The 27,137-nt window shown below is 40.4% G+C and overlaps 1 protein-coding gene across 22 annotated transcripts in view; it reads left to right on the top strand.

The window, feature by feature from the left end:
- epb41l3a (erythrocyte membrane protein band 4.1-like 3a) overlaps positions 1 to 27,137 on the top strand; it is a 198,091-nt gene that overhangs the window by 141,210 nt on the left and 29,744 nt on the right. For 6 of the 22 annotated variants that reach the window (XM_063065757.1, XM_063065667.1, XM_063065740.1 and 3 more), the window contains 8 exons: positions 1,919 to 1,975; positions 4,067 to 4,102; positions 4,359 to 4,424; positions 6,931 to 7,119; positions 7,400 to 7,504; positions 19,177 to 19,281; positions 21,620 to 21,721; positions 22,272 to 22,394. In XM_063065757.1, the coding sequence (XP_062921827.1) occupies positions 1,919 to 1,975; positions 4,067 to 4,102; positions 4,359 to 4,424; positions 6,931 to 7,119; positions 7,400 to 7,504; positions 19,177 to 19,281; positions 21,620 to 21,721; positions 22,272 to 22,394 (783 nt within the window). The remainder of the gene's footprint in view (positions 1 to 1,918; positions 1,976 to 4,066; positions 4,103 to 4,358; positions 4,425 to 6,930; positions 7,120 to 7,399; positions 7,505 to 19,176; positions 19,282 to 21,619; positions 21,722 to 22,271; positions 22,395 to 27,137) is intronic. The other 16 variants (XM_063065704.1, XM_063065711.1, XM_063065793.1 and 13 more) reach the window with 9 other exon arrangements.

The raw sequence follows: 27,137 nt of genomic DNA, 5'->3' as shown, positions 1-27,137 counted from the left end.
ATTGACCCTTGAAATGAAATTCTAGTGCCTTGCTATGTTACTAGACTTGCCGTCCCACTTTTGCAAGTTTTACACACCAGTGTTTCTTCAGTAAGAATTGTTAATACTTGATGTACTTTGAAAAAGAAAATGCCATTCTCCTCTGTTCCAATGCAAGGGACCTTACTGGTTTAAAGAAATTACAAAGGAAAATAACATTTTGTTACTACTTGATTTTGAGAAAGTTAACTTCAATAGTTCTATATGATCTTGTTGTGTAGCTTTGCAACATTGACATGACCTGGAAAAATAAAATGTGTTGAATTTTTTATAATACATTTGGCATCCTTTTAGTTATTGGAATTCAAGAACAGATTTAAGTTAGCAAATGAAAAAATAATGCTGAATTTATCAGTTTTACTTTGGTCCTAGTAGGCATTGTAGCTAATTGTTCTTACAGTAAGATTGTCTGAAACTGGTATGGTTTCATTCAAGCTTGAACTGCTAGGCAGTTTGACCAGATAAGAGTCATTCTTCTCATATAAATGCTGCAAGCAGACCTGTGTTTGATTTCTATGTATTTTTTTCAAGAATGTAATTCTACAGATTCAACAGGGCCTGAAAGTCGGGCTACTCTGGCAGTAATCTGGCAGTGTCGAGTAAGCTTTGCTTCTGATGTAAATGAGCTGCACATGATTAACAGGAATAGTTAGTTACAAAATTGTAATATACTTGATTTAAATCATGCAAATCAATTATGTATCTCAAAAAAGCTACGGTAGCAGTTAGAAGAAATTGTGCATTGTTCTGATTTGAAATGAGGACAGTGATCCAGTTTTGAAGAGTTATATCCCAAGGCATCTGAAGTGCATACAGTATCCATTATAATCACTGATAATCAACTTCAAGAGCCACTTAGCCGTTCACGAGCAGATACAAGGGTTAAATCATCTGATTACAAGGACACCTCTTGGATAGTATTCATCACTGAATGGAACATTACTGGGTTCACTTATTTCAACTGTCTTTCAAATTGTCCTCAGAGAGACTGCTAGAAGATTATCAATGAAAATTTAGTCTTCGCAAAGCTGCCTTTAGGGCTATAATGTACTGAGTGATTCCACAGCTTTACTGAGAGCCAGTACTGGCCTGTGCTTTTACCTATCCAACTCCTAACAATTGTCAAAGCAGCCACATTGAAATTTTGTGGGGTGTTCGCTCGTGAATTGCTTCTGGATGCCCAATTTCAGCCCATTACAGTACTCTATACTCTATCTTTCCTCTATTGTGCACCTTCTTACTTTTTATTTTGTAATCGCAGGATTTGAGTGTGTGAAACCGCATCTATGTTTGATGCATTTGAGTATACAATATGTAAACGGTTGCTTTTATGATCACTTGTTGACATTTTGTCATTAGTTTGAGATACACCATTGATTATTTAGCCCTGCGTGCTTAGCCCAGACATTGTTTGACAAGTTCCTTCTATTAACCATCTTCTGCTTCGCTTTGGAAAGGGTTTCTCACTGCTTGTTATTGTCCCCATCAATTGGAATAGCTTAAAATGTGTTTCAAAAGAGTATTTCCAAATTTGTTAGTAAAATCAAATTGCTTCAATTTGCCCTCTTCATTTAAAGCATTTTTAAATTAATTAAAGTGCAAATGAAATACTATTGTGACGAGGGCTTTAAACACTGAGATTCTTTTCTTAAAAGAAGTTCAATCTTGTAACTTGCTATTGCTCTTCCCATTTTGCCTCAAATCTGCCTCTAATCCAGTTCCATTTATTTTGTTCGTTTCATGCTTCTAATGAGCCTTTTGTTTTGTTATGAAGCAAAGGCACAGTGAGTAGTACATCTTGCTTGAATGTTCTGACAAGGCTGATGTATTTTTATTCCTGCTTTCCTCCCGGACATCTTGGGATGTTGCTGACAAATAGACTGACAGTGAGCAGACTGACACTACCGGTCCTGCTGATGGGGAAACCACCGCAGAGGTTTGTACTTCCCAGGAAAATGGTCCTCGTGACCTCACTTGTTTGTCTGAGAGTTTCAACAGTGCAGCTGCTAATTTGACATTAACGTCGCCACAATATGGTTTATGGATTGGACTGAAGAAGTGCCAAATACAAAATAACAAAGCGCTTATTCTAAACTAAAATGAGAATTGGCTGGCAAGGACAGTAGGCCAGAATGATTCAAAAAGTCATTGAGGAAATATGGTGCATGAAAATTAGATCTGTGGCATTTCCAGGAAACCCCAGTCCACGATCGATTCAAGAGCATCTGTGTTTGCTCTTTCTACTTCATTCATACAGTGCGCTTTCTAAAGACTAGCTGAAATGTGCTTTATTCTGGAAAGTGCAGGCAGTCCACAGAATTTAAAAGCTGATTAAATTTTCCCAAGATGAGGTCATGGTCAATACAGGTTACGAGTCTTAGAATTTTCTTGTGGAATTGACCTTGTGCAACTTGTCCTTTGGTGTCCTTCCATGTTTGCATGCAAAGACCCGATTAGCCAGCTGACATCAAAACTCATTTTGTGATATATCATGGACATGAGTGCCTTTGTGGAGATAATGGGATCTGTACCACCAAGCTTCTACTTGCTTTTTGTCCAAATAATGGTATTAGAAGCTATGGAAAATCATTGCTCTGTCCTCTTGGTATGTAACAAAATAGTGCTTCCATTCTGCTAATTTTTCACAATCATCTCATCTTTTATTTCCCTTTTTGGAATTTATTTGTTTCATTGCTGTACTGTGTTCGCCAGTGGTCCAACCCTCAGGTAACCTGAGAATTGATAAATCTCATTTGGATTTCACATTATTGAAACTGGCAGGTGAGTGACTGCTGGAGACATGAAGTTTCGATAGCCATGATTTTATTTTTCTCAAGTGGTTCACTTAAACTTAACTCACCTTTCACATAATCACTTAATGTCAATAGTACATTATCTGGTGTTGACTGGAAGGACATGATCACTGTATGTTTTCTTATGTACCACTTTGTGGTTGCCAGTGGTCCCAGATATTCCACCAATTATTCAGTACACGTATTGAATGTAGTGTTTATTAAAAGTGAAAGAAACAAGTTTCTATTGTTATTCAGCTCAGTGATGATGGCATTGAAGAGCATGTTTAAAAATGCTTTGAAGCTATTAAGATTCAGAACCAGGTTTAATATCACCGGTATATGTTGTGAAACTTGTTAACTTTGCAGTGGCAGTTCAATGCAATACAGGATAATATAAAAAACTGTGAATCCTGTTTGTGTGTGTGTGTGTGTGTGTATGTACACATGCACATACATTAAATAGTTAAATAAGTAGTTCAAAAACAACTAAAAGATGTAGTGAGGCAGTGTTCACGGGTTCCATGTCCATTCAGAAATCGGATGGTAAAGGGAATGAAGCTGTTCCTGAATCGTTGAGTGTGTGCCTTCAGGCTCCTGTTCTTCCTTCGGGATAGCAGCAATGAGAACACAGCATGTCCTAAGTGATTGGGGGTCCTCAATAATGGACACCACCTTTTTGAGGCACCGTTCCTTGAAGATGTCTTGGATACTATGGAGGCTAGTGCCCATGAAAATTGGAGTTTTTGTCTATTCACAACAGCTACAGGGGTTTTTCTCCAGATGAACAACGTACAAGTCTCCCTACGCTCATACTTCAGTCCTGATCTATATTAATGCACACTTAAATGAGAGCAGTGTGAATAATATTAGAAGGAATTTGGATAGTAACTGATTATTAAGTTAATATATTATAGTTTTGAGGAGGAATTACTGACTTTGCTGATGATGAATAATAGTCCTAATTTGTTTTCAAGATGCTTAGTCCTCTTAGCTTTTCTCCCCCCCATAGGTTATGTTCGAGCTTTAAAATATGGTAGACAATTAATTCATTTCAAACAGTCAGTGTCTTCACTGATTTCCTAACCTTGACATTTCATAGGTTGTGTAATTTCAAGACCTTTTTAATATAATGCATGGTTGGTTGAGCTGATATCATGAATTTGTAATTTGTCAAGACTCAGCAATTAGATGTTGATAAAGCTTTTACTTTATATCCTCCTTCATGCTATCAGTCCGATCAAGAGGATGAAATGGAATCTAAGACCCAGGTACAAGGAAGATCATTTTTTGTCAATGGTCAGATTTTAGTGTAGACTGTGGTGCAAATTGTTCTGTTTTAGTCCACTTCCATTTCTGTTATAAATTTATGTTTTCCTGTGATAAATTTATAATTCTTTGCTTAAGAATTATAACTTATTGTGGTTACATAGCACTTCTTTTTCCTTTGGTAGTTTTTTGTTCCAAATACCTACCTTGGTGCTTCATCCACAACAATTTCCACTTTATTTGTGCTCTCTTTTACAGAGTAGCCTTGTAGAACGAATCAAAGGTGAAAATGTATATGTCAAACATAGTAATCTTATGTTAGAGGTTTGTATCTATTTAAGCTGCACATCACTATTTGTTTGTGCACTCTGGTGGTTCTGTGTAGCTAGTGATCAGACAATCACTGTCATTTAACAAAGAGTGCTGTGAGTTTAATGCATGTAGTGCATTCATCCTGACTAGCCACAATAACACTGCACACAAAAGAATCTGTGTGTTCCTTCATATTGCGCACAATTAAAATGCAAGTAAAAATCATCTGTGTTAATTGTGTTTTGTGATATGGAGCCATCTGTAATGGAAATGTGTTACCTTTAACATAAATTTCAACCATTACCTGTTTTGTCGTTTTCTAGCAATTAAAGCATTTTGACACAATATTAAGCTTTCTAAAAGCACTGGAGTAACATAGAAACATAGAAAATAGGTGCAGGAGTAGGCCATTCGGCCCTTCGAGCCTGCACCGCCATTTATTATGATCATGGCTGATCATCCAACTCAGAACCCCGCCCCAGCCTTCCCTCCATACCCCCTGACCCCCGTAGCCACAAGGGCCATATAAACAAATAAAAAGCTGATTAGTTCTCCCTTTCAGTGTATCAGCTTTGTAAATTATGTAACTTAGACAACTTTAATGGGACGTAGATCCCATTTATCTAAACAAAAAAGAATGAAAATGCAATTTCCTGGCTTAATTTTGAATCTTAAATGTTAGGATCAGAAAATAAATCCTGCATTGAAACTGTTGACATTCACAAACACACTTCATGCAATTGTGTCGCTGCTGTTTAATATCTTCTAATTTACAGAAACATAATTAAATAGTGCTTTCGACCCATATTCAGCATTTTGAATCAAAGATGGCTTACAATATTTTAGGCCGGGCCTGTCATAATTTTGTTTCAAGTTCTGCTGTGCCAGTACCTCCGAAAACAACTTAATCAAACAGGAACAACACACACACACAAAATGCTGGAGGAACTCAGCAGGCCAGGCAGCATCTATGGAAATGAGTAAACAGTTGCCAGTTAGGGCTAGGACCCTTCATCCATCAGCTGTTTACTCTTTTCCATAGATCCCTCCAGCATTTTGTGTGTGTTACTTTGGATTTCCAGCATCTGCAGATTCTCCTGGGTTTGTTAATCAAACAGGATTTTTTTTTGGAGTGGGGGGTGAAGGGTGGAAGTGACTGGGTGAATGGTGTAAATTTTGCAAACAATTACACTGAGAAAAATGTTCCACAGTGACACAGATTTAAAGGAGGATGATACACAGGGATTGATTATGGGCAATGGCTCGTGGTTTAATTTACCTTTCAAGATGACTCTCTAGTATTAGGGTTTAGATATGTGGACCAAGTGTGTTATTGCCTTATATAATCAATGCAAAATTACCATTCAAAATCCAGACAAAAATATATGCGTATCATTCCTGTGTGGAAGCTTTGATTCTTTCCTGCTCTACAAATGCATTAATACCAGGGAATCCTGCTCTATTGACCCTCTTATGTGTCTGGTTATTGGGAATGCAGTCAAACCTGACCCTGCCCTTGACTACTATCTACCTGCACACTCGCAGTGATTGAAAGAACCCAAGAGCCAAGTATGACCACCCCTCTATTCCCAGCACACTAAAGGAATTAAGATACATTATAGTATCTCGCTCTTCCCCCTGTGTTGGTGATGTAACACATTCTAAGGATTAAATATGATACTTGGAGGTTTATGAGGTTAGGTACTCGTTGCTTGATCTGTTGGATGAGCACTACTTGTCTGAATAGTTTTGAAGAAAACTAAGAAAAAAACATTTGCAGGGTTAGGAGAAAGAACTCTGGACATGGAGGGAGTAAAGATAATTGAACAGTCGTATCTACACACTGGTACAGGTAGGACTGGCCAAATGGCTCGTGCCACTTTGTGGCATAACACCAAGGCCTAGATTTTGCAGAAAGTGGTCAACTGTTCCATATTTATCTGCAGCTGTTTCCCAGCTTTGCAGCTTCATGGGGACAGAAATCATAGAGATGCCATTTGCAATAGTTGCTTATCATGGTCACGTTGAATTCTGTGATTCTGCATTAGACTACAATTACATTGGCGCGACAAGCTGTCTACTCAGATGATCTCTCCCCATGCCCACACCCCATTATGTATATCAGGATAGGAATGCTTTGGTTCAAAGTTAAACCTGGTCCTGTTGCTTATTCCTTCTCAATTTCCTGAGATTGAACTGACCACTATTTCTGGTCTTTCCAGTCATCAAAAGAGATGAATGGCAAGATTGTGAAAGATGTTTTCTTTTTAGCATGATGAATTCTGTCCAAAATTGATTTGTGTATCATAAATCTTGCTCAATGCAAAGCAAATATAATAGCACTCTTGATCAAGCACTTGATATTTTAAGTGGCCATTACAGAACAATTAAAGAGTATTCAAACAAAATGAAACATTCACATCAGACATTTGTTGTCTAGACTTGAAATGTCATAGTCTGAAGTAATTCAGCAGTGTCAGAAAAAGCTAAAATTATTTACTTTTGATATTCAACAAAGGAATATGACAAAACTCAGGAAGAGGTGGTTAAGCACCATGCCAACATAAATGAGATGAAAAGAACATTTCTGGAATCTACAGCTGAAAGTGGGCCTGATGAATGGGAAAAGAGGTTGTCTGCCTCACCTATCAGATCCTTTTCGAAGAATGAGGATTTACCCATGATTGAACCCCTTGTGCCTGAAGAGGTAATTCATATTATTTTGTTATTTTAAAACTGTTCTATTTCACATTTGAGGGCTTTGAACATGACAACAAACACAAGCCATTTTCTTCATCTTTTTGATGCTAAAATTATATCTTGCAGCGTTGTTAAATAGCTCACTAGATTATTTTTACAAGTGCCGTTATCTAGAGCAGTGATACAACAGTATGCTTTCCAAGCTGTTCTGGTTCATTTTGTATTTCAGTTTTAATGCAAACCATTCTGAACAATTTCATACATGTCACTAAAATGTTTTAACCTAGCAGACCAAAGCAGACGTTGGTGAGACGCTAGAAAGCAAGCCGGTGGAAAAACAGACTGTTGCCACGTCTGACACTGTGATGAAAGAAGATGCAAGATTAGCAAAGGTATCATCTGATCTCTGTTGTTTTTCATGTGTATAGTAGACGTTTCATTTGGCTTAATTCCCCACATCTCCTACTTCATACTGTGTTACTGACATTGACATTGAATCAGAAGCCGATGCTGGACCCTGATCTTGAGAGTCTGCTGTATTGAAAGACAGAATTTTATGTTCTTTGCTACATTTGTGAAACAAATCCATTCCATGCATAATAATTTCAGTGCAACAACATTGACAATGTTCGCAGATCGCTGTGATTAAGCATTGCCAATAACTGAAATCAAAAATCATTCTTGGCAGATCAACTAACCTGCTGAATCCAGTGTTTCCAGCAGAATCTCTTGAGGATGGGGAAGCTAATGGAGCCTCCTTCTTCCTTTAGCTGTTTATACTATTCCCAGGAAAATATTATGTATATTTCAGCCTGAAACAAGTAGATCTTTGCACTGTAGGGTGCTCATATGATTTTGGGGTGGTAAAATGGAATTGAAGAATAGTTCAGTTAGCCATTAAAAAAAAAGCAGATACTTTTATAGAATTGAAGGCTATTATGGGGTAGTTCAGCAATGATCATATTGAACACAAGAAATAGGAGCAGGAGGAGGTTATCCGGCCCATCGAACCTGCCCCTGCTATTCAATAAGATCATGGCTGATCTGTCCGTAAACTCAGCTTCATCTACCTGCCTTTTCTCCATGACCCTTAATTTCCTTACTATGTAAAAATCTATCTAACTGTATATTAAATATATTTAGTGAAGAAGCCTCAACTGCTTCCCTGGGCAGAGAATTCCACAGATTCACCACTCTCTGGGAAAAACAGTTTCTCCTCATCTCCATCCTAAATCTTCTCCCCTGAATCTTGAGGCAATGCTCCCTAGTTCTAGTCTCGCCTACCAATGGAAACAACTTTCCTACTTCTATTTCATCGATCCCTTTCAAAATTTTAAATGGTGGGACGGACTTGAGAGGCCAAATTACCTACTAAACATTGGCTGGGGGAAGTCATTGAGATATAAAGCCATGTCTTGGAAATGGAGTAGAGGTCCAGATATTTGAAGAAGAAATTCCAAATTTAGGTAAATAGTAAGTTCACATGAAATGTAGTAACATGTAATATGGGTGTGATAGTGAAATTGCACTGTAATTAGCCAGTAACAGGTAGCAGGTTAGAAGATTGAGTAGAATACAAAAAAAACAATGAAGAATAACTAAAACGTTAATAAGAAAGGATAAGGAGGTAGGGGGTGCAGCTAGCTAGTAATATATTAAGGTTTCTGTAGATAAAACAGAAGAGAACTAAAAAGGAGTAGCCTCCAAATTAATGGCATGTGATGGTTCATGGCCTATTGTGTCAAGATGAGGCCAAATAGAGGAACAACACATTATATTCCGGCTGTGTAGTCTCCAACCTGATGGCATGAATATCGATTTCTCCTTCCCGTTTAAAAAAATAAATCCCTCCCCCTCCCCTCTTGTATTTCCCACTTTCACCCCTTAGCTCTTCTCACCTGTCTATCACCTCCGCGTAGGTCCCCTCCTCCTTTTCTTTTGACCAGCGGCCAGTTGGCGTTTATGATTGATTAGCATTGTTTATTATTGATTGATTAGCAAGAGCAAATTGAAGGGAGGTGGGTGCAAGTGCAGCAGCCATCGTTGCAGCTGCTCTCGTCTGAGTGTATAGAGTCAGGGTGGTGATCTTGAAGCTTAGCTCTTGGGCTTCAACGAAGAGAGGCTTCAGTCAGAGAAATCAAGGAAAAGAAAAGATCCAGGTTAAGTTTTTTTTCCCTTCCCTTCTTTACTTCTGCTCAGCTAGGGATGACAGGCAGGATAGTTGAATGCTCCTCTTACAGGATGTGGGAAGGCATGGAGACCTCCAATATCCCGGATGACTACAACTGCGAGAAATGCATCCAGCTGCAGCTTCTAACACTCCGCATTAAGGAGTTGGAGCTGGAACTGGATGAACTCAGGATCATTTGCGAAGTTGAGGGGATGATAGATAGGATACATACAGAGGTAGTTACGCCCAAGGTGCAGGACACAGGAAACTGGGTGACAGTCAGGAGGGGGAAAGGGGTCAAGGAGCCAGTGCAGAGTATCCCTGTGGCCATTCCCCTCAACAACGGGTATATCATTTTGGATACTGTCATGGGGGATGACCTAACAGAGGAAAGTCTCAGTGGTCGGGTCTGTGGCACTGAGTCTGCCTCTGTGACTCAGAAGCGAAGGGGAAAGAAGAGGGATGCTGTGGTGATAGGGGATTCGTTAGTCAGGGGAACGGACAGGAGGTTCTGTGGGTGAGAATGAGATTTCTGAATGGTATGTTGCCTCCCGGGTGCCAGGGTCCGGGACACCTTCGATTGAACACTCAGCATTCTTAAGTGGGAGGGTGAACAGCCGGAAGTTGTGGTCCATATAGGTACCAGTGACATGGGTAGGACGAGTGACGAGGTTCTGCATAGGGAGTTCAGGGAGTTGGGTGCTAAGTTAAAGGGCAAGACCTCCAGGGTTGTGATCTCAGGATTGCTACCTGTGCCATGTGCTAATGAGTTTCAGAACTAGGAAGATTATACAGTTTAATACATGGCTAAGGAGTTGGTGTAGGAGGGAGGGCATACGATTTTTGAATCATTGGTCTCTCTTCCAGGGAAGGTGGGACCTGTATAGAAGGGTCGGTTTGCACCCAAACTTGAGGGGGACTAATATCCTAGCGGGAAGGTTTGTTAATGCTGCACAGTGGGGTTTAAACTAGAGTTGCAAGGGGATGGGAACCAGAGTACCAGAACAGATAGTGGAGAGCTTGTGGAGGCAGATATTGGTAAAACCCCTGACAAAGTTAGGGATCAAAAGGTTGAGCATGGTGCGACTAGTGTCCTGAACTGCGTCTATTTCAGTGCAGGAAGTATCATAGGAAAGGTGGATTATAGTGCTGAAGATGAGGTAGTTGGTTTGCAAACAGAGGCAATGTGCAGTGAGGAGAGGCTGTTGATGCGGCAAAATTCCAGTCAACAGTGTGAGTTGTGACATAAAAGGTGGACAAAATCAACAAGGGTGAATACAGGACTGAAGGTGCTATATTTGAATGTGCACAATACAGTATATGGAATAAGGTTGATGACTTGCAGCACAGTTGCAAACTGGCAGGTATGAATTTGTAAGCATCACTGAATCATGGCTGAAAGAAGATGATACCTGGGATCTTAATGTCCAAGGATACACATTGTATCAGAAGGATAGGCAGGAAGGCAGAGGGGGTGGCATTGCTCTGTTGGTAAAAAATGAAATAAAATCATTAGAAAGAGGTGACATAAAGTCGGAAGATGTTGAATCGTTGTGGACAGAGCTCAGGAATTGCAAGGGTAAAAAGACCCTGATGGGAACTATATACAGACCCCCAAGCAGTAATAAGGATGTGGCCTACAAATTACAATAGGAGATAGAAAATACACGTCAAAAGGACTTGTTACAATAGTCATGGGGATTTCAATATACAGGTAGATTGGGAAAATGAGGTTGGTGCTGGATTCCCAGAGTTCTAGAGTTCTAGAATTCCAAAGAGGTGGCATTTTAGAGCAGCTCATGGTTGAGTCCACCCTGGGATCAGCTATTCTGGAATGGGTGTTGTGCAATGAACCAGGATTGATTAGAGAGCTTAATGTAAAATAACCCTTAGTGACAAGTGATGATATATGATCGAATTCACCCTGAAATTTGAGATGGAGAAGCTAAAGTTAGTATTTACAGTAGAGTCAAGGGAATTAGAGGCATGAGAGAGGAGTTGGCCGGAATTGACTGGAGAAAGCACTGGCAGGGATGATGGTAGAGCAGCTATGGCTGGAATTTATGAAGGCACGGGATATATATGTCCCAAAGAGGAAGAAGTATTCTAAAAGAAAGATGATACAATCTTGGCTAACAACAAAAGTCGAAGCCGACGTAAAAGCCAGAGGGCATATAATATCACCAAAATCAGTGGGAAGTTGGACGACTGGGAAGGTTTTAAGAATCAACAGAAGGCAACTAAAAAGTCATTAAGATGGTAAAGTTGGGACACGAAAGTAAGCTAGCCAGTAATATTAAAGAGGATACCAAAAGTTTCTTCAGATACATAAAGTGTAAAAGACAGTCAAGAGTGGACATCGGACCACCGGGAAACAATGCTGGAGAGGTAGTAATGGAGGACTACCTCCATTGGTGGATGGACTGAATAAGTATTTTGCATCTATCTTCACTGTGGAAGACTCTGTCACTATGTTGGAAGTTCTAGATGTCAGGGTCATAAAGTGTGTGAAGTTACCATAACTAGAGAGAAGGTTCTTAGGAAACTAAAAGGTCTGAATGTAGATAAGTCACCTGGACCAAATTGTACACACCAGGGTTCTGAAAGAGGTGTCTGAAGAGCTTGTGGAGGCATTAGTAATGATTTTTCAAGAATCAATAAATTCTGGAATGGTTCTTGAACATTGGAAAATTGCAAATGTCACTCCACTTTTCAGGAAGGGGGAGAAGCAGAAGAAAGAAAACTATAGACCAGTTAGTCCGACCTCAGTGGTTGGGAAGATAATGGAGTCAATTATTAAGGATGAAGTCTTGAGGTACTTGGAGGCACATGCTAAAATGGACCATAGTCAGCATGGTTTCTTCAAGGGAAAATCTTGCCTATCTTTGAAGAAATAACAAGCAGGATGGACAAAGGAGAAATGGTTGATATTGTTTATTTGGATTTTCAGAAGGCCTTTGACAAGTTGCACACATAAGGCTGCTTAACAAGCTACGAGCCCAAGCTATTACAGGAAAGATTCTAGCATGGGTAAAGTAGTGACTGATTGGCAGGAGGCAAAGATTGGGAATAAAGGGAGCCTTTCCGGTTATAAGAAGGTGGCAGATGAATGAAACAGGTATTTTACATCACTTGTAACTATTAGAGAATAGCATGTGAGGGAGAAAGGTAGGAAAATTGCAATTTTTCAAGAAATAGTGTTGAGAAAACTTTTGGAGCAGAGAACTGACAAATTCTTGGTCCTATTGGAGATCATCCAAGGATCTTGAAAAATGTGAATTGTTAGTTGGTTTTAATTTTCCAAAAATCCCTTAGAGGTTCCATTAGATTGTAAAATTTCAAATATAACTCCTTTATTCTAGAAGGGAAGGACAATGGAATGCAGGAAACTACAGGCCAATTAGGTTAACTTTTGTCATGGGAGAATGCTAGAAGCTACTGTTAAAGGTATTTTAGCAAAGCATTTAAGAAAAAAATATCATTTTTTTGGACAACACCAACCTGATTTTGTGTTAGGAAAATCATATTTGATTAATTAATTGGAGCTCTTTTTCTCCAGCACCAATTACCTCCTGAAGGAATTAGTAGGTACATTTGTGTTTCAGGAAGGAATTTGATAAGTTGCCATGTCAAAAAGTTCTTGGATTGAAGATTGGTGTGGATAAAAGCCAGAAATGGCTGAAAGTAGACATAATTGAGTTATTTTCTGATTGGTAAGCCATAACAAGTAGGTGACACAGGAATTTTCATTAGGGTCTCAACTTTTTATGAATGAAGGCGTCAAAGGTATGTTTACTGAATTTACTAATGACATAAAACTAGGTCAGAAAGTACAATTTGTAATAAAATTCATATTATTTAAATAATGAGAGTTTGCAGAGCCCTTGTATGCAGAGAAATCTGGATGTCTTAATGCATGATTCATACAAGTCTAATATAGTGAGTAATTAGGAAAGCTAACAGAATATTATCATTTATTGTGAGGGAAATAGAATAAAAATATAAATAGGTTATGATTCAGTATACAAGGTATTGTTAAGATCACATTTGGATTAACTTTGTGCAGTATTAGACTTCTTTAATAATGGATGCAAATCCATTGGGAGCAGTTCAGAGAAGGTTTCTATTGGATCTCTGTTTAATTTCTGATCCTTAGGGTTCCTCCAGGAGGCAAGAATGGTGAGCAGTCTTAATTTCAACGTTTCAGTTTATTTTAGAGTACAAGCAAACATACAAATACAAAGCACTGAGAAATTATGTTAAGAGGGGAATTAATGTTAAGGGGTGTAAGACAAAGGAATAAAAAGAAATAAAAGATGGCGCTTCTGAAGAATCTATTACTTTTATAGATGAGATAAAGAAAATTCCATAGATGACAGTGAATTAATTAATGAATTACATCACGTGGGTAATGCGCTAATAATTAGCCAATGAAAACTGAGAAAGGTGATAAATTGCTATACCACTTTCTGTCAGTGTGTGTGTAAAATACATGAGTTTGTTAAAAAGTACAAATCCTATGAGAAGTTTTATTAATAAAAAACAATGGTTTCCAACACTTCTTATACTGGTACCTGAAATGGATGGATCTTGACATAGCAGAATTAGAAAATACTTTCCTCAAAGGGCACTGGAAGTGGAGTCCTTGAATATTTTTAAGGCAGATTATATATGTATTAAGAAAATGCATGATAGGCTGCTAATTATAGGTGGGAGCAAGAACTTGAGACTTTCATCAGATTAGATTTGATGTTGAATGACAGAATAGGCTTGAGGAGACAAGCGACATTACTGCTAATGAGAATTTATTTACAATCATGTATATGTAACCCATCTAGCTAATATTTACAGGACCTATAGAATAGTACAGCACAGTACAGGCCCTTTGGCCCACAATGTTATAGAAACATAGAAAATAGGTGCAGGAGTAGGCCATTCGGCCCTTCGAGCCTGCACCGCCATTTATTATGATCATGGCTGATCATCCAACTCAGAACCCTGCACCAGCCTTCCCTCCATACCCGCTGATCCCCGTAGCCACAAGGGCCATATCTAACTCCCTCTTAAATATAGCCAATCAACTGGCTTCAACTGTTTCCTGTGGCAGAGAGTTCCACAGATTCACCACTCTCTGTGTGAAGAAGTTTTTCCTAATCTCAGTCCTAAAAGGCTTCCCCTTTATCCTCAAACTGTGACCCCTCATTCTGGACTTCCCCAACATCGGGAACAATCTTCCTGCATCTAGCCTGTCCAATCACTTTAGGATCTTATACATTTCAATCAGATCCCCCCTCAATCTTCTAAATTCCAACGAGTACAAGCCCAGTTCATCCAGTCTTTCTTCATATGAAAGTCCTGCCATCCCAGGAATCAATCTGGTGAACCTTCTTTGTACTCCCTCTATGGCAAGGATGTCTTTCCTCAGATTAGGGGACCAAAACTGCACACAATACTCCAGGTGTGGTCTCACCAAGGCCTTGTACAACTGCAGTAGTACCTCCCTGCTCCTGTACTCGAATCCTCTCGCTATAAATGCCAACATACCATTCGCCTTTTTCACCGCCTGCTGTACCTGCATGCCCACTTTCAATGACTGGTGTATAATGACACCCAGGTCTCGTTGCACCTCCCCTTTTCCTAATTGACCACCATTCAGATAATAATCTGTTTTCCTATTTTTGCCACCAAAGTGGATAACTTCACATTTATCCACATTAAATTGCATCTGCCATGAATTTGCCCACTCACCCAACCTATCCAAGTCACCCTGCATCCTCTTAGCATCCTCCTCACAGCTAACACTGCCGCCCAGCTTCATGTCATCCGCAAACTTGGAGATGCTGCATTTAATTCCCTCGTCAAAGTCATTAATATATATTGTAAACAACTGGGGTCCTAGCACTGAGCCTTGCGGTACCCCACTAGTCACTGCCTGCCATTCTGAAAAGGTCCCGTTTATTCCCACTCTTTGCTTCCTGTCTGCTAACCAATTCTCTATCCACATCAATACCTTACCCCCAATACCGTGTGCTTTAAGTTTGCACACTAATCTCCTGTGTGGGACCTTGTCAAAAGCCTTTTGAAAATCCAAATATACCACATCCACTGGTTCTCCCCTATCCACTCTACTAGTTACATCCTCAAAAAATTCTATGATATTCGTCAGACATGATTTTCCTTTCACAAATCCATGCTGACTTTGTCCGATGATTTCACCGCTTTCCAAATGTGCTGTTATCACATCTTTGATAACTGACTCCAGCAGTTTCCCCACCACCGACGTTAGGCTAACCGGTCTATAATTCCCTAGTTTCTCTCTCTCTCCTTTTTTAAAAAGTGAGGTTACATTAGCCACCCTCCAATCCTCAGGAACTAGTCCAGAATCTAACGAGTTTTGAAAAATTATCACTAATGCATCCACTATTTCTTGGGCTACTTCCTTAAGCACTCTAGGATGCAGACCATCTGGCCCTGGGGATTTATCTGCCTTTAATCCCTTCAATTTACCCAACACCACTTCCCTACTAACATGTATTTCGCTCAGTTCCTCCATCTCGCTGGACTCTCTGTCCCCTACTATTTCTGGAAGATTAGTTATGTCCTCCTTAGTGGAGACAGAACCAAAGTAATTATTCAATTGGTCTGCCATGTCCTTGCTCCCCATAATCAATTCACCTGTTTCTGTCTGTAGGGGACCTACATTTGTCTTTACCAGTCTTTTCCTTTTTACATATCTATAAAAGCTTTTACAGTCAGTTTTTATGTTCCCTGCCAGTTTTCTCTCATAATCTTTTTTCCCCTTCCTAATTAAGCCCTTTGCCCTCCTTTGCTGAACTCTGAATTTCTCCCAGTCCTCAGGTGAGCCACTTTTCCTGGCTAATTTGTATGCTTCTTCTTTGGAATTGATACTATCCCTAATTTCCCTTGTCAGCCACGGGTGCACTACCTTCCTTGATTTATTTTTTTGCCAAACTGGGATGAACAATTGTAGTTCATCCATGCAATCCTTAAATGCTTGCCATTGCATATCCACCGTCAATCCTTTAAGTGTCATTTGCCAGTCTATCTTAGCTAATTCACGTCTCATACCTTCAAAGTTACCCCTCTTTAAGTTCAGAACCTATGCCGACCCTCAAACCATGCCTCCCATATAAGCCCCCAACTTAAATTCCTCCATATACTATCTAGATCAACCAAGCCTAATCTGCACATTTTTTAAAACTCCCTTGACATTTACATTTTTTTTCCTGAGTAAGGTGCCTTATTTTCCAAGTTGGCTGTGGAAGGTGTCAGACAAAAACGTATCAATAATTTGTGTGAATCCTTTTCTGGACCTTTTTCAGATGCCCTGCTGTGTTTAGGTTCAGCTCAACAGCATCACAATTATTTTATATTTGCATTACCAATTTTCAGCTGCATTGACTTCAGGTGTCTGAAAATTATGCAAAATAACTGTTAGTTGATTGATTGTTATTCATTTATTTAGAGATACGCACAGTACTCGTGGCATATTTGTGAACTGAATTTTATTCCCCTAATTTTATTTTTCAGTGTTCTTCTTTGTTGTAGTAACTCTGTGATCATCATGACTTAAGGTTTTATGCATTGGGAACAATATTCATCCTCATAAAGTGAAGCCTGATCAGTCACAAGTGCAAAATGTAAAAATGCTCCCTTCAATCTTCTACTTGTGAATTAAACAATGTCTGGGAGGGGCACATACGCAGAATCTTAACATGCCTAGAGTCTCAGTTTGAAACATCGGCTTTTTATTCTTCTCCATAGATGCTGCCTGACCTGCTCAGTTCCTCCAGAAGTGTGTGTGTGTCTGTGTCTGTGTGTGTGTGTGTGTGTGTGTGTGTGTGTGTGTGTGTGTTACTCTGGATTTCCAACCTCTGCAGAATCTCTAACAAGAAAATCTGCAGCTGCTGGAAATCCAAAGCAACACACACAAAATGTTGGCGGAACTCAGCAGGCCAGGCAGCATCTATGGAAATTAGCAGGCAGTCAATGTTTTGGGCTGGGACCCTTCTTCAGGACCCTGATGAAGGGTCTCAGCCTAAAACATCGACTGTTTACTCTTCCATAGATGCTGCCCAGCTTGCTGAGTTCCTCCAGCATTTTATGTGTGTTGCTCCGCAGAATCTTTTGGAGTCATAGAGTCATACAGAAGTACAACACAGAAACAGGCCCTTCAATCATTGTAGTCCATGCCAAAACCATTTAAACAGCCTACTCCCATTGACCTGCTCTAGGACTATGGGCCTCTGTACCTCTACTTCCATGTATCTATCCAAACTTCGCTTAAAATCATATTCACATGGACCACTTGCACTGGCAACTCATTGCACACTCTATGACCCTCTGAGTGAAGAAGTTTCCCCTCATGTTCCCCTTAAACTTTCCACCTTTCACCCTTAACTCATGACCTCTGGTTATAGTTCCACCTAACTTCAGTGGAAGAAGCCTGCTTGTATTTATCCTATCTATACGCTTCATAATTTTTTATACCTCTGTCAAATCTCCCCTCATTCTTCTACATTCTAAGGAATAAAGTCCTAACCTATTGAATCTTTTCTTATAACTCAGGTCCTCCAGACCCAGCAACATCCTAATAAATTTTCTCTGTACCCTTTCAATCTTATTTACCTCTTTCCTGTAGGTGGTGACCAAAACTGCACACAAAACTCCAAATTAGGCCTCACTAATGCCTTATACAACTTCAACATTCCATCATATCTTCATTGGTTTATGAAGGCCTATATGTCAAAAGCTTTCTTTACGACCCCTATCTACCTGTGCTGGCACATTCAATGAATTATGAACCTGTTTTCCCAGATCCCTTTGTTCTACCACACTCCTCAGTGCCCTACTGTTCACTGTGTAAGACCTGCTTTGGTTGGTCCTGCTAAAGTGCAGCACCTTGCACTTGTCTGCATTAAATTCCATCTGCCATTTTTCAGCCCATTGTTCCAGCTGATGCGGATCCCCCCTGCAAGCAATGATAGCCTTCCTCGCTGTCCACTGCACCCCCAGTCTTGGTGTCATCTGCAAATTTGCTGATCCAGTTAACCACATTATCATCCAGATCATTGATATAGTGACAAACAACAACAGACCCAACACTGATCCCTGTAACACAGCACTAGTCAAAGGCCTCCAGCCAGGGAGGCAACCCTCTACTTACCACCCTTTGGCTTCTCCCACAAAGCCAACGTCTAATCCAAATTTACTACCTCATCTTGAATGCTGAGCAACTAATCTTCTCGACCAACCTCCCACGCGGGACCTTGTCAGATGCCTTGCTAAAGTCCATGTAGACAACACCCACTGCCCTGCCTTCATCCACTTTCCTGGTGGTTTCCTCAAAATATTCTTTAAGAATGGTTCGACATGACCTACCACGCATGAAGCTATGCTGGCTATCCTTAATCAGTTCATGTTTATCCAAATATCTATATATCTGGTCCCTTGGTATACTTTTCCCATAACTTTCCCACAACTGATGTCAGACTCACTGGCCTATTTTTTTCTGGTTTATGTTTACAGCCTTTCTTAAACAGCAGATCAACACTGGCTGTTCTCCAATCCTCTGGTACCTCTCCTGTCACTAAGGATGGTTTAAATATCTCTGCTAGGCGTCTGCAATTTCTGCACTTGCCTCCTGTAGATCCCGAAGGAACACCTTGTCAGGCCCTGGGGAGTTATCCACCCTGATTTGCCTCAGGATAGCAAGCACCTCCTTGTGTTTCGGTGTTGTCTTGTATAGTTTTGAGCCTGGAAATTTTCCTTTGCACTTTACATGCCAATTGTATACTTGAAATATTCAGCTGTATAGTTAGAATGCTATATGGCTGGCTTGTAAATTAAATTAATATTTTTCTTCTCCTTCAGGCTGAAGATGAGCATAAGGCAGTGGATAAGGAGCCATCTACTGGTTACAGCACTGTGGTGACTAACGAAATTGTCATCAACAAAACAGTCTCGTCTCTCCCGGAGGTTGCTATCTTTATTAGATTTATTTGTACATGTAATCAATATAAGAAATTTTTAGCAGGAAATTTAAGCATACATTCAATATAATACTCAATTCTGAGTCAAGACAACAGGACTACCAATTAATCAGTTTATTTTTAAACACTCATTTAGTCGGCAGAAAGGTTACAAATTATAACTGTGCACAAATAATCTCTACACTAAAGTAATCAGATATAAACTGGTGCTGGCCAAGTACAGGCTGCTCACAGAGCAAGGATTAAGTTCCTTTATGTTCAAGTGAATTTAACCTCACTTTGATAGCTACCAGCAATGATATTTCTATGCTATATGATGCAAGTTTGCTCATTTCTGCGTGTTAATGACATAATTAACACAGGAAACTGTTGAGGCCAGTTCATTGGCTATATTTAAGAGGGAGTTGGATATGGCCCTTGTGGCTACGGGGGTCAGGGGGTATGGAGGGAAGGCTGGGGCGGGGTTCTGAGTTGGATGATCAGCCATGATCATAATAAATGGCGGTGCAGGCTCGAAGGGCCGAATGGCCTACCCCTGCACCTATTTTCTATGTTTCTATAATCAGATTATATTTATTGCTTTGAAAACACAGAGTATTTTATCCATAGAAGACGGGAAAAGGGTAAACGCATGATGGGTCACAAAGTGCTTGGTTCAGGAGAGGAATTTCAGAAAGAGTCTTAAAAGTAGAGTGGAATTGGAGACCAAAAAGTGTTTAGCAAGAATTTCAGAGGCAGGGTGTCAATAACAGGTGAAAGAACTGCAGAACAAGCCAAAGACAGAGTTTCAAAATGCTGTAATAAGGGAGATTACAGAGTAATGGAACGTTATACTTTTACCCTTTGCCAACTTGATAACTCTTCAGCCAGAGAATGACAGATCTGTGGAATTCATTGCCACAGGCAGCTGTGGAGGCCAAGCCATTGGGTGTATTTAAGGCAGAGGTTAACAGATTCTTAATTGGTCAGGCCATGAAGGGGTATGGGGATAAGGTAGGAGATTGGGGCTGAGTGGGAAATGGATCAGCCATTACCAAATGGTGGAGCAGACTCGATGGGCCAAATGGCCTAATTCTGCTCCTATATTCTACGGTCCTAACTCTGAAAAATGTAAACACTTGAATAATTCAGTTTTATTTGAAGCTGCAAGAAGTGGTGAATATATATTGCAGTGAGAGCAATATATTTAGGCTAAGAGCTTTACATTTGGTGTGTTTACAAAAGGTGGGGGATGAGAAATTAGCGAGGAAATCACTGTAGTACCGTCGTGTCGAAGAAGCAGAGACACGGAGATGGGGGTAGAAATGGTTTGGGTTCAGGCTGTTATTCATCCTGAGGTGGGAATGGAATTGGTGTCGATGGTTTTCCCCTGGCCCAGACAATGGTGGCTTTAACTCTCCCACCTTCAGTTTGTCCCATTAATCCAGACAATGAAGTTGGAGATATCGGAAGAAGCATGCTTTGGAAAGCATAGCGAAGACTGTAAAGGGGATGAAGTGGGGTTTGTGATTGTTAATGAAGAATTCATTTGTAGATTGATTGGGCCTATTTCACCGATAACCCACTGAGATGACATTCTATGCCCCTGTCGTCACATAATGTATCTACTCCGTGCTTTACCCCTATCTGGGGTGACTCAGTAATCCTATCTGCAATGACTCTATAATCCTATTGCGTAGCCAACATTGTTTACCAGCAGAAGATAGAATTTCATTTCATACATGATTATGTCCTAAGCAGGGATTGTTTTTTAACACTTAAAATGTGATTATTCTATTAGGTGCTTTTTGCATGTAAGTGATATAGCAGTTTATCAAAGACTTGTGATTATACAACCTATTTAGTTCTAAAATAGGATCCCCCATGATGCTCAGTGCCTTTGCATGTACGCACCTCACCCTTAGAAAGGGATGGATAGAACTCTTGTTTAAATTTTTAAATGTGCAGCATTGCGCTTTCATTAATTGCCATACAAAACTATTTAGATCAAAATGACTGTTTAAGAACACAGATTTGTGGGGGTGGAATAGGAGAGCAGCTCATCCCATGGACAGCACTTGAGTAGGGAGTGCAATAGTTGATTTTGATTAGCAGAGGAGGGGATGGTGAAGACAAAGGGAGATGTATATTGGACGCAACAACAACGATTGGTAGATTTTGTGTCATCTGTTGAACAGCAGAAAACTGTGCTGTCTACTCGGGAGGAAACTCTCATTTCAAAGAAGGGGGCAACAAAAAGAGGTGATGCTGAAGGCAGTCTGAAACCTATAGAGATTGTGAGACAGAGAGGAATTGAAAGCCCTGATGTGAGGTCTGCTTTGCAGAAGTATGAGACTTCAGTGATCAAACCGAAGACTGATGAAGAGCCAATGTTTACCATTGCTACAGCTCACTATTTTACTGAGTCATCGGGATCAAGAGTTTTGGTAACTGTTGGCCTTGGCTGTCACAGTCTAAAGATAAAATGCATGGCTTTCAGACAGCACTTGCTTTTCAGTATGCTTAAACAGCTAAAAGCACCATTCTGTTTACCTGCAAGTTGCTTCTACCCAGCCAGTGATCCTCTAATGTGGTTTTAATGTTTTAGTTTTGCTATTACAAACTGTTTTGTTAAGTTAGCCACACTTGTTAAAATTCAGGCTTTATGAGGCTGACGCTGATTTGCATTTCACAGACAGTCTCTTCATCATCTTCTGCAACTTTATTGCACAGATTGTTCACTTAAGATTTTTTTGCGTGTCCTTTCCTTGTAGCAAAATATTTGTATTGTTTGACCTTCCCACGTACAAACATAATCTCATCCTTTTGCCTGTTTTCCTTACACTCCTCCTTTAGTTGGCTTTTTTTTCTATATGTTCTAATTAAACTTCTGCTATTTTTTCAGTCTGTAACTTTGAAACAGCTTTTGTCTCTCCACTGTTGACCTAGTCATGTATGTCAGTCAGCTTTATATGTTGACTTTCTGTGTCTACACAGACAAAGCAGTCTGGTTCTGAAGTAACCTCAAAAAATGTAGACGTCTCCAATCTATTAGATTCAGCACGAAAACAAATGGATGGAAAGGAATGGGCTTCGGCTTCATCATACAGCTGGGTTCAGGTGTCTTTTTATTCTTTAAATAAATCTTCTGTCCTTAAATGAAATTGTCACTTCTGGTGTTTCTGCTCCTACTTCTAGCTATGTTTCATGTTTCGCCGCTCCAGCATATTGTGTGCATTTCAACAAAATACAGGGCTTGAAAGGACTTTCCCTGTCACACGCTATCTTCCTTTTACAGACTTCTGTACTTTTCATGATGATGTCCATCTTCCCTTCTTCCCAAGTCTCATAAACACAAGAGGTTCTGCAGATGTTGAAAAGCCAGAGCGACACACACAAAATGCTGGAGGAACTCAGTGGGTCAGGCAGCTTCTATGGAAATCAATAAACAGTCGAGGTTTCAATCCTGATGAAAGGTCTTTGCCTAAAACGATGACTGTTTGTTCCTCTCCATAGATGCTGCCTGATCTGCTGAGTTCCAACAGCATTTTTTGTGTGTTGCTCCCCAATTCTCATTTGCTGGACTAGGTATTCTGCCTGGGAAATGATTGGAAGATTCTTATTGATCAAGTGGCGTTATTGTTAACCCCATCCATTTTTTAACAACCTGGAAACAAAAAACCTTTTTTCGTAAATCTTCCTTGTTATTCCCTTATTAGTATCTTTGAATAGTTCTTTAATTCCTGATTACTCCTAGACATATAGAAACATAGAAAATAGGTGCAGGAGTAGGCCATTCGGCCCTTCGAGCCTGCACCGCCATTTATTATGATCATGGCTGATCATCCAACTCAGAACCCCGCCCCAGCCTTCCCTCCATACCCCCTGACCCCCGTAGCCACAAGGGCCATATCTAACTCCCTCTTAAATATAGCCAATGAAGTGGCCTCAACAGTTTCCTGTGGCAGAGAATTCCACAGATTCACCACTCTCTGTAGGACAATGAGGAACTCCAGCAAATGTCCAGTGTTAACTCATGTTGGGCCAGCATCATGACCCTGGTCTTGGACTTCTTATCCCTTATAGCCATTAATGTGTGACCTATGTACCAGTGCTACAAAGAATATCACTGCACCTTGTGTAAACAAAATTACTTCCACGTGAACGTGAGTTCAATTTTAGAAGTTTGAATAGATACATGGATGAGAGAGGAATGGAGGGCTCTGGTCCAGGTGCATGGGGCTAGGTAGAAGACCAGAGTTGCACAGGCTTCATGTACTGAAGCGCCTGTTTCAGTGCTGTAGTATTCTGTGTCTCCAAACTCTCTCTTTGGTGGGCAACCTGATTATTTATCCACCCAGAGAGCGATCTCTTCTACATCCCTATCCAACGTTACCCTCTGTACCCAAGCTAGAATGATTTCAGGTGTAACCTGAGAACAATCTACCTTTCCATTTTTTTATGTCTGTCTGGAGAGGCATCTTAAAGCAACCAAGGATCAGGAATTAGTATTATGGGATCAAACTGAAAGACTACACAGGGTTAATGTTCAAAATGCTGGGTGGTTTATTTCGAAAAATGATGTGCAACAGGAGACCAGTCAAAGCTGATTTACCTGAGCATGAATTTGGTACGACATTTTTATTCTCAGTTGATGAGATTACCTGTAAAACTACATTTTGATAATAGAATAGTGGCTGCAGGAAGATGTAATTAAGTAACAGACTAGGTCCTGATCAGAGAATAAAATGATTGTCCACAGGCCTAACAGCAAATTCAATTTTCTGTTACAAAAATGGAGGCATGTTATAGCATAAAAACTGGAGATTCTGTAGATGCTGGAAATCCAGAGCAACAACACACAGAATGCTGAAGGAATTCGGCAGGTCAGGCAGCATCTATGGATGGGAACGAACAGTCAACGCTTTGGAACAAGATGAAGGGCCTAACCTGCTGAGTTCCTCCAGAATATTGTGTGTGTTGACACTATAACATAATTAGTGAAGTTCCTGAAACTTGGGTGGCCTCACTGCTGCATTCTATGTCTCTGCCTCAAGGCTTTGTCTGTAGTTCTCTGTTACTACATTAACACAGTCCACACAACAGCGTAGTGGGTAGCACAACACTCTGTTGGACCAGCAACCAGATACATTTCCTGCCGTTGTCTGTAAGGAGTTTGTATGTTCTACCTGTGACCACAAGGGTTTTGCCCAAGTTCTCTGGTTTTGTCCGACAGTTCAAAGACGAAGTGGTTGGTGATCCACACACACAGAATGCTGGAGCAGCTCGACTGTACTTTTTCCACAGACGCTGCCTGGCCTGCTCAGTTGCTCCAGCATTTTGTGTATGTTGCTTGCATTTTCAGCGTCTGCAGATTTTCTCTTGTTCCCGGTTGGTAGGCTAATTGGTCATCATAAATTGTCCCCTGATCAGGCGAGGGTTAAATCGGGTGTGACTGGAAGGGATTATTCCACACGGTATCTCAATAAATAAACAAACTAGTTAATAGCCCTCACTATTCTTGCCCCTACAGCAGGTGGAAATCCCATGCTTAATTTATAGTTATATATATTGTATAATTTTCTGCATTTAGAGAATATTTCAGTAGGAGGAGTTGAGAGTTAATCCACCCTACACTTGGAAGTTTCTAGCCACCGCAGTGGTCACGCAGCACGAGATGATTGTGAGCACATTGGATGGGCCATACGCTTTTGTGCCCCAGCAGAAAGATTACAGAGTTCATTGAGGGGCTACATCAATAGAGAATTAGACCTACTCAGTCCTGCAGTTCAAGGTTACTGGTTAAGGAGTTACTATTTTACACTATGTTTTTAGTAAATTTACTGCTAATTCCTTGCTATCATAAGAATTTTCAAAGAGTTATTTTCTACTTTCCTGGAAACATTTTTGCACAAGGTGCAGTGATCTTACTGCATTGCTCTTGAGCATATCAGTAACAAACAAGGAGGAAAAGTATAAAAACAAGGGCATATTGGTTATGTTGATTTTTGCTGGAAAATTTGCCTGGAGCTCCTCGTTTGTCTTGTTTTCCCTAGTTGTGTGGGAGAAACTTTGTTTACAAGTGGAGGTGGCTTTCTACAAGCCCAAGGATAGCTCAGTAATGTGAGGGCAGCTCTCAGAGAGCTCGGCACACAAAATGCTGGAGGAACTCAGCAGGTCAGGCAGCACCTTTGGGGATGAATGGCCTGTCCTGCTGAAGGGTCTCGGCCCAAATCGTTGACTTGCTGAGTCTCTCCAGCATTTTGTGTATGTTGCCCTGGGCTTCCAGCATCTGCAGAATCTCAAGTCCAGAAGAGCACTCAGCTCGAGTTAATTCGCCCCTGTTCCATCCAGGTGTAACACGTTCTCAGATTGTTCCATTTGCTGTTGTTGATACTCCAATTCAGTGAGGTTGGGGTATCAACAAGCATCAGTTCATTTTCATTTGACTGCCTTAGAAATGATTGAAATCCAACATGATCTGGTGTCAAATAGATTATAATTGTTGGAGTTTCTGTTGCATTTTGTGTTTGTTCCATACAAAGACTGGAGTTTTGAAAGTGACAACCATTTTGCCACTTCTATCCAGCTTTTTTCAATTTAGAAGTACAATAATTGTGATACTGTACCCTATTTGTCCAGTGATCCCCTTTCCCAACGCCTGTAGCACTGAGAGTGCCTGCCATTGGCTGTTTGGTATCACAACGCTAATACTTTTTTCAAAGCTCTCCTATCACCTCTCAAGATACGAAGAGAGACTCCATTAAGGTACATGAGCGACGGACGGGCATATACTGTGCTTCTGTATGGGGAATTAATACAACCAAAGTCTGAAATACTTGCATCAGCCTTTCAGAAGTACTACATGAGATAAATTCTGAATAGATCTAACACTCATTCGTGGAGCACTGTGGACCACAGGTGATCTTAGTTACGCCCCTTCTTTTACCATTGCCCTCAAGCCAGTGGATCAAGCCCCGTTCTCTCGGGGACATGGTGGACCATTCCCAGATCAGCTCTCGGAATGCTTTAGACCGAGGGAGAGTAAAACATGGCAGAGTTCCAAGAAAAGCTGCAGTGCAGCATACTGTATTTAGAGCTAGGTAATCACATCACTGTGGAATCAAATTGAGGTTCTGCAGTGCAACTATATCCAGCTGGGCAAATTTTTTTTTAAAATAGCAGCAAGAAAGACCCTCAAATAAATCTTAAAAGATTGCAGAGATCAGCAAACCAAATGCAAAGGACAAACCTGAACCTGCATGTTTGTTCACGAGGTTCCCAAGTATCAATAAAGCTATGACCCCCCCCCCCACTGCCAAGATGAGGCCATTCTTGGGTTGAAGGAGCAACTCCTCATATTCGACCTGGATGGCCTTCAACCATAATTAAGGGTATTTAAGAATAGCCACATACCTTGAATGTCTCAAAAAAAAACCTTGTCAAAGCTACAGTCACAGTTATTAGGGTGTGAGGATGGCCAGGTAGTGACTCTCATACACTTCCTGGGACTTGCCCCTTGTAAAGGACCCCAGTCAGGACCATCAAGACATTCTCTCCAGCACTATCACCGACCTCATTAATTATGAAGATCTCTTGTCCACTGCCACCAACTTCATAGACACATAGACCACTATAGCACATGTGGAACTGTCTATGTTCCAAGTCTTCCCTTCTAATGCCCCAACTCTTTCTGCGCTATATTGATGCTGCTTCATGCACCCATTCTGAGCTCATCGATTTCATCAATTTTGCCTCCAACTTCCACCCTGCCCTTAAATTCACTAGGCCCATTTCTGACACCTCACTCCTCTTTCTTGATCTGTCTGCCTACCGTTATCTTTTATAAACAGACCCATTCTT

This window comes from Mobula hypostoma, chromosome 1 (assembly GCF_963921235.1).
Source record: "Mobula hypostoma chromosome 1, sMobHyp1.1, whole genome shotgun sequence".
In the NCBI taxonomy this organism is placed as follows: Eukaryota; Metazoa; Chordata; class Chondrichthyes; order Myliobatiformes; family Myliobatidae; genus Mobula; species Mobula hypostoma.
The sequence above is the reverse complement of the archived record's forward strand: the minus strand, read 5'-3'. Positions and strand labels throughout refer to the sequence as shown.